This window comes from Rattus norvegicus, chromosome 2, assembly GCF_036323735.1.
Source record: "Rattus norvegicus strain BN/NHsdMcwi chromosome 2, GRCr8, whole genome shotgun sequence".
In the NCBI taxonomy this organism is placed as follows: domain Eukaryota; kingdom Metazoa; phylum Chordata; class Mammalia; order Rodentia; family Muridae; genus Rattus; species Rattus norvegicus.
This window is the reverse complement of record NC_086020.1, coordinates 83,317,199-83,331,482: the sequence shown is the minus strand read 5'-3', so window position 1 is coordinate 83,331,482 and position 14,284 is coordinate 83,317,199. Positions and strand designations below refer to the sequence as shown.

Here is a 14,284-nt window from a genome sequence, read left to right as displayed (position 1 = left end):
TTGATCTTGTTTCCTATGAACATAATATCATGATTTTATTTTCACTTCCCATAGATCTGATTTATTAACAATAACTTTATTGTGACTTTTAGAAAATAATTTGGTGATAATTTGATAATTTGGGCTCAAGCCTGTTTTAATTCGCCTGCTTCTCATTTTTCTCCTTCATTTTACTATTCTCTACTTTCTATTATTCCTACACTCATAACCAAATATGCCTCTCTAGACATCTACTCTCGTGTCCTCCTCTGAGCAAGAAGAGGTTCTGTGCTGTGTGCTGCTCTCCTCAGTCTTTAAAAAGATATGTGTGTTTTTCACAGATTAGTTAAACATTTTACCATCAAGAAAGCAGTGACAACACAACCATATATCTTAACATATGGAGATAATGCCAACTCTGTATTTTGTTTTATGAGTATATATAAATGCAGGAATTTTGCTTTGAACATGTCTGGGCATGCACAATGACTAGCTATCATAATAGTGGTATTACATGCACTCTAGTGAAATAAACTAATATGTGAATTAGGATATTTTAGAAACAACTGTGATAGCTTACTCTTACGTCTTCCCTTTCATGACAAACCCTGATGTACATTCATGAAAATTTTATTTTACTTCGTCTTTTTAGATGCTTTTTAGATGATTTCTTTTATCCTGGTATTGACAAGGTAATTTTTTAAAATAGTGTGACACAGTCATTTGTGTAATTTTATTAGAAGAAAGCCATAGAACTTTATAATTTATTAAGAATGAGTTTATTCTACTGCCTGTACTCCTTATTTCTAACTCTTAACCTTTCTAGCTGGAAAACACAGCTATAAGTTATAAATGAATCTTTAAGTATTATGGCAGTAATACAGTTTGTTATGTCTATCAATGTAGAATTGTTGCATATTGCACAGTACAGGGTAGTGAGGAGTGACTATATTATATGGAAATCCAATCTTGATATTTAATTGCAGATCATGAAGATCTCTGCCAACAATGATGAGTATGTGTACCAGTTCATTTAAAGGCAGTCATTGTGCTGGCTAAACATGTGGGTTCACAGACTGTATTTGTCTAGAAGTGGAAACTCTGGTGAAACACTTAGATTCTAACTGCTGACGTGGCAGCATCTGCAACCTTCCTAGTTAGCATGGAGAGAATCTTTGAGACTGAAGAGAAATCAATACGTTATGAAGCTTTTATTATATGGCTTGTGTGGTGGCTTGAGAGAAAAGTCTGCACACCTGACATTTCCCCAGTTGGTGGCACTGCTTGGGGGACTTAGGACAGGGAGACTAGTTGAAGAAACTGTCACTGGGCAGGCCTTGGGAGTGCATAGACCTGCCCACTTCCGGTTTGCCCTGTTTCCTGGTAAGACCATAAAATGTGACTAGAGAGCTTCCTGCCATGCCTGCCTGCTACCCTGCCCTCCTCTCTGGTGTTTTACCAGAACAACAAAAAGTACTAGCTTAACCTGTAAAGAAATTACGTTTTGAAAAGTCACAATGGTATTGTTTTAGTTTCCCTCTCTCTCAGTGGGGTCTCTGAGGTTGGGGATGTAGGTTAGTTTGTAGAGAACTTGCCTAGCATGAAGCTTACATTCTATTCCCAGCACAGTGCAAGCAGGATGTGGAGACACATGCCTATAATCCCAGAATCCCAGAGATGGAGGAATTAGGACCAGAGGTTCAAGGTCTTCTTGGGTATATACATAGTAAGAAGGCAACCAGGGCTATAGGAGTCTGCCCTTTGACCTACTTTCACTTGTGGAGTAATCCTGTGGGTCAAGAATGCCTGACTCCTGCAGAGAGCGGATGCAGGAGTCCACCAGCTCAAGGCCTGTTGTGAGTTCATCTTCGATGTCTTTTTGGCCATCTGAAAGGAAATACATTAAAGTGGTAAACATGGTAGGTTAACATTAAAGCTTTAGGTCAGTGGTTGTCAAGCTGTGGGTTGGGACCCTTTGGGAGTCGAATGACCCTTTCATAGGGGTTGCATTTCTGATATTCTATGAATCAGATATTTACATGATGATTCATAACAGTAGCAAAATTACAGTTATGAAGTAGCAACAGAATGAGTTTATGGTTGGGGATTAGCACAGCATGAGGAACTATATTAAAGGGTCACAGCATTAGAAAGGTTGAGAACCACTGCTTTAGGTTATCATTTCATATTCAAACACTACTTCTATGAGAGAACGCATTGACAAGCCTTGACCTCAAGCGAAGAAGCCAAAGTTAATCACGTGTTATCTTTGGAGAAGATTAAGTTACCAGAAAATTAAGAATCATTAACTCTCTCACCCCCAAATCACAAGCTAGCATAACTTCACTTAATTTTTACATTTTTTTTCTAACTTACTTTTAGAAATCTAAAGTTCATGATAAAATTAATCAGTACAGGTACACATAGAAGGAGTAAGAGTCCATCAAGAGGTCATACTTTACCTTGTGTCTGCCAATGAAACTGCTCTCCTGCTGAACTGCAAGAAAAAGAACACACAGCTGTAACGGGCTAATTAGCCAAGACTGTAGTCTAAAAACAAGACACACAGGGACCTCAGAGCAGGAGAGCTGGATTCCTGCAAACTTCCTCAGTCCTCACAAAGCAGAGGGGTCCACTGGGATGCAATCTTAATTTTCATGCATTTGCTGCATATCCCCTTTTTGATCTGCAGGTAATACCGTGTTATAAATGGACATTGTTCAGTCATTTTCAAAAAGATAGCTAATTTTTTTCACAAATTCAATCCATTAAGCAATAGCTTATGGATAATTCGGTTTTACTCAAGTTTAGTCTGCATAGTATTAGACATTGTAAAGTAGTCTAATAAAGAAATATATATCCCTTTTTATTAAAAACACGATTAAAAAAACTTTTTGCCTTTACTTCAACATTTCCCATGAGTTCTTTCCAGGTGGTTGTTGTGGCTTAAGTGAGGTGACTTAAAATAATAACATTTTACCACCCACTGAATATATAATTAGAAATTCTCTAACAGCATTATCTTATCAAAATGATAGAGTCAAGAGTTGTTCATATATGTGAATATATATATGCATCTATGATATCATATGCCTGCATAGATGACTAATTTATTTTGCGTGAGTTATTAAATATAAAATTGATTAATACATTTAAATTTTCTGGGTGTGAACAACTTCCTTTGTATGTTCTTCTAATGGTGCTACCATTTTCTGTCAATATCTGACAAGCGGTTAGAACAGCAGTGACAGATGCCATTTGAGAATAGTTTTCTACATGTATTTTACCAGATCTTTGCCTTGATCAAGCAGCTTCTATGAATAGCTCATCAGTCCTTTAACAGTAAGTGGGTTTTAGACCCTTAATTTGTACCTTAGAGGCAGCTTCTGAATACATTTATGCGGGAAAGGGGAATTTTGGTATAAATCAGCACTCAGAAAAGCCATGATTGATGTAAATGAGACCAAGAATGGTCCCTTTAGAAACGAATGACTATTATAGGGTGTCTTGCTCCTGAGCCAACTCATATTAGAAAAATGGAGAGGAATTTTATAATGTTAAGAGCTAAAGACAGATCTGACACATGAAAAGGTAACTACAAATTCATTCCCGTGAAGCTCTTACATCCATTAAAGAGATGTAGCATTATCTAAGAGCCGTCTCTAACTACAAAGTTCAACCCTTACCATAGGAATGTAATGCATGCGTCAATATTTTTAAAATGATAAAGCAGCTTCCCTTAGTAGATATCATTGCATATAAGGTTGCTCCGTATTAAAATTCAAGAACCACCAGGGTACATCTGAACCATCACCATGCCACCATGCCATTCCTTTAAGGGTGTTCTTTATCAAGCACGTGCTGTCGTGATCCTAATGTTATGCATTGACGCCACTGCACATTTTCCGAGACTGCACTAGAACTTGGGTATATCGGTTTTGAGAAATGCTAAGTAAGTGCATATTATTAGTGTCATAATCATGTGTAGGCCTTCTTAAATGTATAGGCAAAAGCCCACCAGAAGCCCATGAGCTCAGGAAATCTGTAGGCTCCGCTGAGTGTCTGCTTTAAATGATGAAGTTACACACTCCTTGTGTGCTATGAATGTTGGAGTCACTAGGTAAGACGCCCAGCGTCAATTATGCTTGACCCAAGCTCTGTTACTCTATATCTTAAGGCTGGACAAACTGTCAATGTGGCATAACTGTGTGTGGATGTCATCATCTGTGTAGGAACAGAAAACATTCTCATACCTTAGTGGGCTGAATAGTGGCTCCCCCCCAAACAAACTCTAGATCAAACCCCTCAAATTTGTGCACGCTTGTTCAGTTCTTTGCAGTTTCAAGGCCGTATCAATGACTGTCTTCAGACAGGCCATCTAAGGGAGGGATTGATCCTTGTAAGAAACTGACGAGGACTTACATAGACATGGAGATGGACAGGTAAAGAGGAAGGTGAAGACTAGGTGACTTGGATACAAGGAAAGGGTCTGAGAGGAGGTTACTTTTCAGATTTGCTAGAAACTATCTCCCAGCTGACACACTGACTTCAAACATCTGCCCTCCCAAACTGTGTGAGAATAAATTTATGCTGTTTTAAGCCAGGTACCTCTAATAACACTGATGGCAGTCCCGGGAGATTATACTACTTTCCCCCCCCCCCGATACAATAAAGAAATTGCTACAACCTCCAATCTACTACGGGCTCATAGCAGTCCAGGCATTTAGTTCTCAGGTTTATGACATGGCAAAGCTTTGCTGTCTCTCAACACTTACCAACTTTCTCTTGCTTCTAGGAGCAAAAGGTAGTGGTGTTAAGGACTGTGACCACACCACACAGCTCTTAATAGTCTCATCAATGCTTTGAAGAAACTTGCACAACACCGAATGCAAACTCCTCATCCACAATCCAAAGTTATCGACTGGGGGCCGGTGGGGGGGGCTTCCTCTTAAGCTTCCTCATACCTAAAGCAGTGCAAGTGAGCTTCCCCCTGGGCTCAGCGGTGTTCTGTTCTCTCCCTGTGAGACACTGAGATGCATGTTTGCCCAGCCTATTATGTACAGACAGGGCTACACAAATCCCCATGGGAAGAAGTGAAGGGTGTCGTTCCTGCTCAGGCACAGAACGGCAGGCATGAGTCTCTAACCTTTCTATCAGCTTAAGTCCTGTGTTTGGATGGGTCCATAGCACGGACACTCTGTCAGCCCACACAGAATCGTGGGTGTAGTGCTGTGGAGACCCAGAGGCTGCAGGTTGGCTCTATAGAACTCATGTCCTGTTAATCTACAGGGATATTGTTGGTATCCACAAGCAGTTCTTCCCTCTTGACTTTCCCCTGCAGAGGAGGGGGTCGATGGGGGTGTGTCCCAATGCAATCCCAACACAGAAAAGATGTGGCCTGTGGCTCTGCTCATTGGGGGTTTGTCTGTTCCTTTACAGTAACAGGCGAATCACTGAGCAAGACTCAATATCTTATATTACGACATAGCCATTCTTTGCTCCTCTTTCTAAATTATTTCAGTTTTATGATACAACAGAAACAGGAAGGAATTATTATTATTACTATTATTATTATTATTACTATTACTACTACTACTACTACTACTACTACTACTACTACTACTACTACTACAATGGAAAGAAAAAAGCACTATTGACAGTAATGTAGAAATGTCCTCTCAGAAAAAAAGTCATATTCCTTTGGGGCAGATGAAAGCATTAATCACTTCAGTGGCTTCCTTGACTTCTTTTACACAGTTAAAATGCATTAGCAGTAATTCTGATCACAGAGTGCAGATGTCCCCAGAGGAAACCAGTTTGGATTTGGTTTCCTTAAGTGGGTACTTCCTTTTCTCTGCTCTGGGATTCCATGTAATTGTATGTTTTTTTGTGTGTGTGCTTGATTCTTTCTTTTAAGAAGTGCTGTAAGGTGGATACTTTAAAAAAAATACAACAGCAACAACAAAATAAACAAAGTTAACTGTCCATTAAGACACCACAGACTAGCCTGTTTCTCATATACTCTCATGTCCAGGATTAGGAATCGTCTGCAGTAAACATTCTCGATTACACAGCTGAGTTTAGTACAATGGAAAAATCCACTTTGAGGAAGACATAGTTCATTTGCCCTCTGTGTCACATGTGAGGAAAATGACAGAACATCTCTGACAAAATATTAAAGTAGAGGTGTTGGAACAATTCTAGTTAGCTAGCAATAGCTGTTAGCTATCTTTGGGCATGATGCACATGTATGTGACAAGGGTAGTTTAGACCAAAGAGCCACCTTGAGCTCCCTGAAAAGTGGAGTCTACCATTGCCTTTTCTGATGATCACCTCACTCACCCGTGGGCCATTTCTAATAAAGACCATATATGAAAATTCATAGCTCTTCTTAATGCCAGGAAAAACACAAAGCAAGCTGTTCCTACTGACTGTCTCTGACGGACCAGATTGAGTATATTTTCTTTTGTGACTTTCAGGTGCCTGAAGCGATGGTCTCTGCTCTGAACGAGGTGGGGCATCATTGCTTCTGACTCCTTTCAAAATGAAGTAGAGGTATGGAACTATGGCTAACTGTGCTTTGAAGCTGCGCAGTGCACCTAAAACATGAGCCAGGGGAAGCTACTGTAAAATAAATTGCTTCCAAACTAATGTTTGATTCTACCCTACAGGAATAAAGACCATATCGATGGCATCTGTGTGTCTAGACCTTGGTTATAGTAGAAAAGAGCTCTTAGGAATTAATTTCAAATGCAGGCCCGGACCCTAGGAGGCAGTGATCGCAAAGTAAAATAAGCTTAGTGAAGAGTCTTAGATACTGTGGGAATGATGGGTATATGGTAAAGAAGAGAATTGGTCTGCTTGGTGTGTAGTGTTTTGCTAGAGGCCACTGCTGCCTTTTATGTGTACGCTCTGTTTTCTACTCTGCAATGGCGAATAAATAGCTCTTGTGGCTTCTGTCCCTGAAATAGCCCCATATGCATAGTCCCAGTCTCCCCCATATAAATGACATGTTGATTTCTTCCTTATATCTCAAATCTTTTTGCCTTTGCTTATTTCAGCAAAATATACAGTATTACAGAAACTATAAACATTTTCATAGGGCCACACAGGCCACCCTCAGGAATACCTAGCTAAACAAGGATGCCACACGTGCAGCAGTGGGCAGGGCGGTCTCTGAAGCCAGACTCTGCATGGCAGAGCCCAGCTCTGACAAGTGTAGTCCATAAAATGGTAGGCAAGATTTAAGCTTGCAAGGACTCAATCAGTTCCTATCTTTCAGGTGTTTAAATGTGTGGTGATTAGGGGCTATAGAGCACCAAAAATATGCAATGGAGTAAAATTGTTTAGAAATTACAGTTGGCCATGACTATAGTGATTTACTATAAATTATTGGTGTCGGTGTGCATAATTATAAGTTGATTGGTTATGGCTTACTCTACCTTTGTTTCTTTGTCGTGTATGGAAGTTGTCTGTGGGAAGGTCTAGATCGGAACAGTCACAGGGGAAGGTGAGCAGCCGGTCCAAGAGAATGAAATGCCTCAACAAAGACAGCACGTTTTCTTGGTGAGCACCTCGTTGTGGCTTTGAGCGTCCTGAAGGGAGGCATCACAGGCTCGCCATGACTTTCACTAGAGTTTGCTACTTGAATGTTCTTCTTTAAAGGCCCATGTGTTAAAGTCATGGTCCTAAGGGGACATTATAGAAACACTGTGGCCTTCTTAAGAGATAAGGAGTTTTTAGATTACTGGTCTGTAGTTCTCAAACTATGCGTCATGACCTTTTTCACAGGGTCACCCAAGACCATCAAAAAACAGAGAGATATTTACATTATAATTCATAACAGTGGCAAGTTCACAGTTTACACAAGGAACTGTATTAAATGGTCTCAGTATTAGGAAGAACAACTGACAACTGAGGATGACCTCAAGTGGGGACTGTAGCCCCTTCCTCTCTCTTTGCTGTCTGACAAGGAATTTGCCTCAACACCTGTTCTCATTGCAATGTGCTTAGTAGTAAATCCAATCAATCACTGGGCGAACCCTGAAGATTTGGGTGCCCAAATAACCGTACATTACTTGCATTAGGTATTTTGTTATGGTGATGGAAAGCCCATTTATGTAAGTGCCAATGGGGTAGGGACGTTTACAGTCACATAAATGCACAGAGCTGGGGAGGTGTTACATCAGGAGTCCACCTGTTCAAGGCCTTTGTGTACAGCTCCAAGGACCTTAGACACACCGACCTGCTGTGTAGGTTGCAGTCATTATTCAGGTGAAGACAGGAACAGGATACAATGAAGCATGTCATTGGATGAGAAGGAAAAAATGGGTGGGATAAAAGTTTTAGAGAGGCAGAGGAGGCCAGAGCGAGGGAGAAGGAGTTGAAAAAAACATGGCGGCAGATATTAAGATTCCTCTCTGCGAATATTGCAGGTTGTTATTCTTAACAGATGGGTGTGTACAAGATTCTGTGCTGCTAGATGGGCAAATTATATCTTATCAATTGGATCAGAGGATATTGTGTGATGTGTTCTTTCATGTGGCGACTTAACTGAGTTCAAGAGAGTGTATGTTGGCCCGCCAGGGAATTGGGATATGTATTTCTGGTGTGGTAGAAATCAGCCAAGAGAGCTGTGAGTGAGGGCGGGGCAGCCTGACAGGGTGCCACATTGGAACTGCTCATGAACAGTGGGTCAGAAAGTACTTGGGGGCAGCGTGGAACCACTGAGGTAAATTAGTGCTAGTTCCAATGGCCTGCTGGAGCTGGAACTAGCGAGATAGCAACCGCCAGGGTATGTGCGGGAACCAGTTCTGCCATTTTTTTTTTAAATTTTTTTATTTTTTTTATTTTTACCACAACAGCCAATGGGGTAGGGACATTTACAGTCTCATACATGCATAGAGCTGGGAGGTATTCCGTCAAGAGTCTTCCTGTTCCAGGCCATTGTATACAAATCCAAGGACACACCACCTGCTGTCTAGCCAGCACGGTTTCCTCATTTGAAAGACAGGGATATCTTTTTCATAGGGATTTTATGAAAAGTAAGAATGTAAAGGATTTAAACCCACAGAGCAGTGACATGAACACCGGGCTTGACATCATGAGGGAAGCTGTGAATAGAAGCTAAAGAAGGGAAAGCTCGAGACAGAACTGCCAATTCACAGAACAAAATGAGCTTCCACAGGAGAGCCGCACAGTATTCAACTTCTTTTATCTGTCTTGGGGACAGATAAAATATTACCACACTAATGTGTCATGGGTTCTAAAAAATTTATGCTTTCTATCTTTCACCAGAACTAAAATAGGGACTAAAAAAAAGATTATATGATTTGAAAGGAAAGATGGCTTGCTTCTGAACTGCAAGTCTCTCCAATCAGCACCTTACAGACGGTCTCCCCTGGCATTTGCCATCACTCTTGCTCTAGTTAACACCAGGAACATTTTCTGTTTTCAGAATCATGTGTGAGAAAATATATTGACCTCACCTTGCTCCTATGAATTCCTTTTCAGTTTGAGGCAGAAGAAACTCACATTCCTAACTTAATTTTATTGGCACTGGTGACGGACAAAATATGCAAGCAGTTGATACAGCAAATGACTAATGCTCCCCCAGGGCAGCGTGGAAATAAGTGGTCCCTGTGAATATCACAAAGGCCACAATACTGTCACATGTGGGAGCCGGCCACTTAGAGCTACACGGGGCAGAAAGAGCATGTATTCAGTTCGGGTTTAATTCTCTCTAAACAAATATTCCAGTTTGTCACAACCACAAAGAATTAGCCTGAGGCTCCATCATCCAAAATATGCTAGCGATACAAAAGCTCTTACCATGGGAAGGAAATGCATTCCAGTTTCTCTTCTTGAAATTAATGTTATAGTTTCAGAGTTGATTGCAGCTATGTTACAAGAGGCATATTATGTATAATATCCAATACTGGAAGCAGCAACAAATGGGGTTTTTATAAAATATGAATTTCTCATGCTATATTTCCTTCCACAGATTCTTCAGAATTCCTTCTCATGTATGGGCTAGAAATTATTTTTAAATGATTTTACTAGTACACAAGGCATTTATTATAGCTGGAGAAATATATCTAACTACATTAGAAAATAAACCATCACAATATCTCTGCCAGTGGGCATTCCACAAATTGGAGTATCCTAAGTTGCAAGTTTTGATCACTAGGGGTACTATTGTAAAGCGCTCTCCAAAGCATTTAATTCAACCATTTGTGTAGTTTATGTATTCACTCTACTGGGCTGCACACTGCTGCTACACTGATCAGTTAACTTTGACATTCTGTGTAACTCAGTCAGATGGTGATTGATTGCAATAATTCATTTCTGAGCTATAGCATGAGCAGAGGGGAGAGTTCTCTGCATCTGGAAGCTGGTTGCTCATGACTGTATTTTAGAGTAGGGAGTGGGAAAGAATAGCTACTGTTTGCTGATGGATGTGATGCTCCCAGCAAGATAGTCCACGTGTCAGCCTCCTAAGTCTTAGCTAAAATATCTCCTTACTCCCTGAGTGATGGGAAGGTTAAACTCCTGTTTTCTTGTTTCCTGTGATTGTATATGAGAGTGAGTGAATCTAGTGTGTACCTGAGCATATGAAGCTATGAAGGCGTGTGTGTGTGTGTGTGTGTGTGTGTGTGTGTTTAGGGCTCACTTTGCTGTTCCATTTTGGCACACAAATCTCCAAGCGTTTTAGTCACCCATTCTTCCTTCCCACCCATTCTTCCGTTTGTCCATCCATCCATCCATCTATCCATCCGTCCCACGTGTTACAAACATGTCAAAGCCTGGGCACGTATTTGAATGGAATAACATGATTGTTAATACAAAACAAAGTTTATTCCTCTTAGATCTTCAATGGGAATATATGCAAACAACTGTCTCATATTCCTCAGAAAAGAGATGAAATTTGACTAACAATACACAATTGGTAAGTATAAAATTTCACTTTGACAGGCATAGTTACAAGTGAGCTTTTTGTGTAACTTTGTATTCTATGGTTTCATGAGTATGCAAATATTTACAAATAAAAAGCAAAATAGAACTGAAGAGTGGTTTGACTGAGGTTCATTTTTACACTTTGAGTTGTTTCTTCTGCATACAAGATGCTGTTAGATTAATCTTCCGTGTAATATAAAGTAGAGAAAATGAAGGTTGGGGACACAGGTACAATGACAGAGAAGGAAGAGCTGGAGATAGGCGTGCAGAAAAAAAACAAGCAAGAAGGATGTTGTTCACTTCCGACTATCCTTTTCTTCCTTATTCTTATCAGAGCTGACTGGACCTGGCCGAGCTCACTGATGCTTTGTTCTGTGAATGAGTTGTTAGCCCTATAATAGAATACACTATTGGCATAGCCAATCAGCCTCAAGATCTACACTGTCATTGGTGAATAGGTCATGGGTTATAACTCAGAGGCTCTGCTCATCAGAACCCCAGATTTCTTTCTTTTGTCCTATGATTTGAAGGAAGATTTAAGGTGATGCTCGGCTTCATATCCTGGAGCAAAATGCCAGTTTTAATGCACGTTCTTAAAATCCAGATCTCACAAAACGCAATGCACTCCCTCTCTGCAAACATTTATAAAACATAGGCTGTTGCCTGACGGGTGTGCTCCTTTTCTTCCTGCTAATATACAGGGGAGTGTCTGCAGAACACACTTGTGTGGATGTCTCATAAACCACTATCCCTATGCCTGGAAATTGGTCTCCTTGACTTGTCCATTGCTTTCCATATATACTATGCTAAAAACTTAAATTACACACTTAAGACTGCTCTCTAAAGGTTGGTATAGAATAACCGAAATTGGAAGATTAGATTAGACCCTTTATGTAGGGACAAAAACAACTGTTCATTCTGAACTCTTATGTTCAGGAAGAAAGGAGGATTTGAATAAGAGTTCTTGCTAACCCATGGTAGTACTTGCAAAAATGTTTCAAATCTTTTATACAGCCACAAATTAAAACATCTTAAGATGTTTAAAAGACCTCCTTAGTTGATATTATGTCTGCCTATTTTCCATTATAAATGACCTGTGATGCCCATACTCCTAATGGCCATGGCTAGAACTTTGCAATACCTCTATGTTCTATACACAGGGCTCTGTATAGGAGCAGTGAATCTCTCGGTTCAGGAGAGGACCAGATGTGTGAATGAAAGAACTATATGCATAATCCACATGACACCTTCTTCCTGTGCTGCTCATTCACATATAGACCTTTCCTGTTAGCGTCATGAATGAGACTCAGAACACATGCAATATGTGCATGTGGTCTTCAGTACAAAATAACCAGGGGTGCCAACAGGTGCTGTAACCAGGGGTGCCAACAGGTGCTGTAACCAGGGGTGCCAACAGGTGCTGTAACCAGGGGTGCCAACAGGTGCTGTAACCAGGGGTGCCAACAGGTGCTGTAACCAGGGGTGCCAACAGGTCCACAAGGCCAGGCTTTGCCTCTGAGTCAGATCTGGCTCTGCGTGGAGAGGACATGCTCTTCTCAGAAATAGGAACTATCAAGGAGTTATGGCATCTCTTCCTCATGTCCCTTCCCTTGTCAGCCAACACCTGAGCTAAAATCATGAGGCTCGGTAGCCACAGCTGGACTTTATTTTTTATTTTTGTCACGCCTGGGTAAGAGAACGTGGAACCTGGGCATGTCAGGAAGTGGCTCTCTGCAGTGTATCCACTGCGCCAAGCAGAGACAGTGTACACACACGAACAGGGCACAAACTATGTGCTCTGTGCTTTCAGTGATTCAGCACCTAAACTGTCCACTCCGGAATAGAGTGGCATAAACAAAAAGTAAATTTTTGCTAAGAGTTTAAAATTCATATTTTTCCTCCCTTATGTTCTCTGACTTCCCATGTTTAATATGTTCAATACACATGACCATACTGAGGTTTGTTTTTCAATGTGGGTTCGCAGGGAGGGCTACTTACATTCTTGTGCTTGCAAGATAAGCCTCCTGCTGTTAACTGACCCAACCCTCAAGTCCCTCACATACCTTCACTAGCATCTTTCCCTGAGCGATTTGCATATATATCCTAAATGTGGACTGGGCTGTGTACATTATGTCAACATGAAAGATGGCTCCTAGCATGACAACTAAATCATATGAAGTTCTGAGGGGCAGAGTATTAGCAAAGCTCCATGCTTCCCCTCAGTTTGACTACACAAACTTTAGTTGTTCATGCTCAAGCCGGGGTGGGGGGAGGGGTGGTGGTGGGGAGCTCTGCTCTGATCAAATATGCAGAGCATCCTGTAATTCATATTGTAGAATCCAATCAAGCAATCTTCTCTCATACGCTGCCAGAAATTGTCCGCTGATGTGAGAGCAAAACCCAGGTCTTCTGTAGAGCCTGGTAGGCATGTGCAGACTCTTACAACCTGTCCTCACCTCAGCTGTCTGTCAGGTACGTCTGAATCAGGCTCTACATTGGCTGAGACGCCACCCTGTTTTATTAATTATTAAAGGATGTTGACATAATTTGTGTTTCAGTGCATGAAGTTCAGGATTGGCACTCATGTGCCATGGGCTCATGGGTAGGAATCACCACAGGAAAGGCAGTGCAGAGAGTGTCCTCTTACTATTCGGAGTGACTACTTTATCCCTTCTCCCCCCCCCTTTTTTTTGAAGAATTCTATCTTCTTTGGAAAATTACTGTGACAAAAGTGAGTAACTTTATTATATTTCTCATAAGGCACTGTGGGAATAACTAAGTCCACTACTGAGCGAGTGTTTTTATGGGCACACCTTGTCTGGAATGAAAACATTCACCAATCAGCCATGCCCTGCTACCCCCACCCCTCATCATACTATGTAACCAACAGTTTAGGAACACTAACTACGTTTAATAGTGTACCATCATTTACAGCAATGGTGAAATTTTATTTTATATTTTACACATCTAAATTTACCCGGTCATTTCATCTTTTGGGTTCCTTATCATACATACATGTACACACACACACACACACACACACACACACACACACACAGGCACACAGACACACACATACAGGCACACTGACATACACAGACACACACAGACACAGGCACACAGACACACAGACACACAGACACACACACAGACACACACACACAGACACACAGACACACACACAGGCACACAGACACACACACAGACACACAGAGGCACACAGACACACACACACAGACAGACACACACACAGGCACACACATATGCACACAGACACACACATACACACTGGCACACAGACACACATACACACACACAGGGACACAGACACACACACACACATGCACAC

At 41.1% G+C, this 14,284-nt stretch overlaps 1 protein-coding gene across 3 annotated transcripts in view; it reads right to left on the bottom strand.

Annotated features, from left to right (window-relative positions):
- Positions 1 to 14,284, bottom strand: part of Ctnnd2 (catenin delta 2) — an 847,941-nt gene that overhangs the window by 395,927 nt on the left and 437,730 nt on the right. For all 3 annotated transcript variants that reach the window (NM_001271502.2, NM_001415019.1, XM_039101550.2), the window contains 2 exons: positions 2,442 to 2,476; positions 1,750 to 1,866 (listed from right to left, as the gene is read on the bottom strand). In NM_001271502.2, the coding sequence (NP_001258431.2) occupies positions 1,750 to 1,866; positions 2,442 to 2,476 (152 nt within the window). The remainder of the gene's footprint in view (positions 1 to 1,749; positions 1,867 to 2,441; positions 2,477 to 14,284) is intronic.